The 4,083-nt window shown below is 47.3% G+C and overlaps 1 protein-coding gene across 1 annotated transcript; it reads left to right on the top strand.

Annotated features, from left to right (window-relative positions):
* Window positions 1-1,198: 1,198 nt before the first annotated feature.
* Window positions 1,199-2,702, top strand: EI90DRAFT_3141505 (uncharacterized protein; the record flags this gene model as incomplete). Its single annotated transcript, XM_039064980.1, has 9 exons — window positions 1,199-1,438; window positions 1,596-1,681; window positions 1,735-1,783; window positions 1,835-1,847; window positions 1,909-2,147; window positions 2,202-2,238; window positions 2,299-2,458; window positions 2,519-2,542; window positions 2,603-2,702. 9 exons carry the CDS (start codon window positions 1,199-1,201, stop codon window positions 2,700-2,702), a joined length of 948 nt encoding a protein of 315 aa, XP_038907383.1.
* Window positions 2,703-4,083: the final 1,381 nt, after the last annotated feature.

Raw genomic sequence — 4,083 nt, 5'->3', positions numbered from 1 at the left:
CCTCCCGATGCTTGAACGACAGTCCGACGCGCCTTCTCGAGTTTGGAGCTACTTTATCGTCCACCGCTGAGGGCGAACTAACTCATCAAGGAGAACGGTTTTGTCGCATCCTTGACCGATTGTTCCTGCTGGCAGGGCATCAGTTTCCGGCCACGCCTTGATGAAGTGGGTTCGAAGGTTCCGCACTGAACTGAAGTTGAAGTTGGTGACGGCTTGAAGAATGCCAGCCTTCCCCAAAAATTTGAACCTGATGGCTAAGTCATGGCGAATGCAGCAAAATGTCTTTTACTCGTACGGGACAGCCTGAGAGGAGTCTGAGTTGCACCGAAGCCTTTGACCACAGAGCTCATGGGCGTGCCAACAACTTGGATCTATCGATACCCTTGGACGAAGGAGTCTCTTGATCGCTTCTCGATATCGCATAAGTGGATTAGTACAGGTTTACGATATCGCAAGTCCGAACTCCGATGAGAATGCACATCGTGATGGAAGAATATTCGCAACAGCGATCTGGCTAAAGAGAGCCGCTTGTTCACCAGCTGAATAGCTGGAAAATAATTACGTAACGCTGACCGACGATGTGATCAGCCTCGCTTGAACGACGACGTGTCATTGCGGTATTCATTTGCCTCATTTGTCCTTGGAAGTGAAGGGCGTGTGGGCTACCAGGAGAGTGGCCTAGCGGTTTCCCTGACCGAGGTTGAGATGAGAGATCATATACTCATGCCTGCTATGGCGTTGACTGACGTCACTATTGTATTCCTCGCGTATCGCAATTATGAGATACGGCGGCATCAGACGACTCGTCCCCGGTTTCCGGATGCAAGGCAGGTTGCGAACTCGCTAAACCTTGGTGAGCGACTGGGGAAGGTGCACTGTCTGCAGCGGCATGATTAATAATGTCGTGACAAGTTGTGATCCGTACGAGCCTGGGCACTTCAGAAATTGGAACTAGTGACTGATAGGCTGAGTAATCTAGGCAGGACGTTGGAAGGGTCAATAACGTACACATCCCAATTAATGGTAAGGTGGATGTTTTTGCGTTGTGACTGACCTACCAAAGATTTAATACGAATCTATTTCAGGTATGACAACATGACCATGGCTACGGTGAAAAAGGTATAAAAGGAGCGTCAACTGGCACACCTTCCCTCAGAGTCTGCCTTGATTCAATCTCTTACCCTTCAACGATCCAATAATGTCTAGTGACAAGAAAGTTATCGCTGTTCTCGGAAGCACCGGATTGCAGGGGGGCAGCGTAGTTAGTTCCCTCCTCGCGGAAGGAACCTTTGCTGTTCGAGCCCTCACCCGCAACGCAAACAGCGACGCGGCCGCGAATCTCAAAGCGGCTGGCGCCGAAGTCGTTTCCGCCGATCTCGAGGATGTCGAGTCGCTTAAAAAGGCTTTCAGAGGCGCATATGGCGTTTTTGGTGTTACGGTGAGCTGGAAACAGTTGTCATCGATCGATCGATGTTCCATTGATCGATGCATTCCATATCAGATTGTGAGCAGATGCACGAGCAATGTGGAATGTTGCTGACTGCCAATGGCTATAAGTTTGGACTGTGTACCTTGGTGTTGACAAGTTTGATCAGGCCAAATCCCGCGATCATGAGACTCAACACGGGAAGAATATCGTTGATGCTGCCGAAGCAGAAGGAATCAAGCACCTGATCTGGAGGTATGGAGTGAATCTGCTTGCGCATCCCATACGTCTAATTGGATGGTACTCAGCACGCTGGACGATACTTCGAACGCCAATCTGCACGTATTTCACTTCGCGGTACGTAACCGTAGCACCCGCTCTGATCAACCATCTAATGTTCATTAACAGAGCAAAGCTGCTGGTACGGTTCATATGTATCTTCATTCGAAATCCCGTCCATATAAACGCTGTCTGATGTGTAGTGGACAAATACATCCAGACGAAGAAAGTTCCTACGACACTACTGTTTACGAGTGTCTACTTCAACAACCTAACCAAGTTTGGGGTGCGTGTTTTCCACATTCGCATTGATTTCGCAGATGTTTTTGACTGTCGTTCTCGTCCAGTGGTTGAAGAAGGAAGGAGAAACCTCAAAGTTGACATCCCGATTCCTTCCGACGTACTCCTTCCTTCGTATGATGCCAGTGAGACTGGAGAATGGGTATTCGCCTCGCTGCTATGGCACATTATTTCATACGAATGATCACTTTTACAGGTGAAGAATATCCTCAAAAACCCAAATGAGTGGATCGGTACGTCGTCCGGAATGCACCCAACCTGAGAGCTGATTCTGAACCTTTCGACAATTATAGGCAAGAGGGCTGAGGCTTACGGAAGTTCGTACACACCAGTGGAACTCGTAGAAGCTCTTAAAAAGAAGACGGCGAAGAGTGTTGTTCTCAACAAAGTCACCCATGAGCAATTCCACAGCAAGGAGTACCGTGATGTAATTGGCGATGAGCTTTGGTTGAAGTAAGTGGAGACCTTTGTGTGAAATCTGCGATCCGCAAATTGACTATATATCAACTGCAGCAACAAGTACGTTATCGAGAAAGGGTAAGACTTCCAGAGTTTCAAGACGTGTGCCTCCTCTGAACTAGAGCTTATGCATTCTAGGTTGATTCGAGATGCGAAACTTTCGAAACGAGCTAACCCAAATGCTGCCAATCTCGAGCAATACATCGCGAAGGACGAGGCCCTTAAAGCGTTCCTTTAATTTTTCCTCATAACATGGTTATCTGTTAGTTTTCTGGAAAATTTAGTCTGGGTGGCTGCACGACTCGGAATGACTGCAATGTATTCACAAATGTAACATGTCAATAAACTTGAACGTACGTTTCTACGTGTGATTTGACATCCTAATGTGGATATTCCTTTAACTACACTCCTGGAAGTCTTACGAACGAGTAGCATAAGCATGTTGGTCGCATGAGATCAGTCGTGGAACCCCAACTGGTATTCACAGAAGCATGCTGCTTGCTTTGCAACTTCAACGTTCAATGCATATATGGGATCGATCACCCTTGTGGTTAGGGTTGAAGCGGGGTCTTGGTCCCCGATTTCCAATGGATACGCGATGAATCATATTTTAAGTGTATCCCCGGCTCCCATTCAATGACGCCTTCTTGCCTCGAAGCCGCAGCTTTTCTGACGCGTGTGGAAATCTCCTGAGGGTGCAGCTTAACCTCTCCGATGCAATCTATGACGCGCGCGCGCGCGCGTATACACGCAATACTTCCCTGAGTTTCGCGTCAGCCATCCAAGTAACTGTATACTAGAAGTACATGTGTACATCTATGCAGGGATTGCACCCTTGGTGATCTTCACGTTAAGGAAGTGCGACTTCGCAACTTGTAATTTAGCACCAGGTTTCGGGCGAGGCAACAGCCTTGCAGCCGTGCGCGTGGATGGCGTAGGTTTTCACGAGCTCAAACTCAGTAGGGCGCGTAAACAGTTCGGTTTTGGATATCTGCTGCAACTGATAACCGAATTGTAAACTGCCGTGAAGTTGCAACGGCTTGAAATCCAATAGAGGCTGGTATCTGCTATAAGAAATGTTATAGCGATTTGTCGCTCATCGTATGCGTGAACTAGAAATATAAAGTATCACTAGCGATGTGTCGCTGTGTAAAATAAAAAAAAACATAATGAAGAAAAACTTAGATCATCAGTCGCATGCGTGAACTGAGAAAAGTCGTAAGTCCAAAAATGGTTTTATAGTCAGGCGCTATCAATGCGCACTGACTTAGTAACACTGATCCAAAGGGAACAAAGTAAATCTTAGCGCGCAAGACTCAACATCAACAACGTGAGTTGGCTCAGCGTACGCTTGTATCCAAGAAATTTAACACTGCTATGAAATCCCGGCGTGGATCGGGATCGGCAATTTTTTCAGTGTATGTCAGTTCGGTTCCTGGTCCAAACCGAACCGTTGCAGCAGACGTAGGCAGTCTACTTTAGCAGAGGCGGGGATCCTGCCTACGGACGTGGCGAAATTTATATAATGAATGGACGAATGACAATTAAGCCGGTGGTAAGTCTGCATTTTTCCACAGCATCTCAGCGAGCTTTTCCAATGCAAGAGGTTCTGAAAGTCT

The sequence above is a fragment of the Cantharellus anzutake genome (assembly GCF_015039405.1).
Source record: "Cantharellus anzutake strain C23 chromosome Unknown EI90scaffold_394, whole genome shotgun sequence".
NCBI lineage: Eukaryota > Fungi > Basidiomycota > Agaricomycetes > Cantharellales > Hydnaceae > Cantharellus > Cantharellus anzutake.
This window is presented reverse-complemented; position numbering and strand designations above follow the sequence as displayed.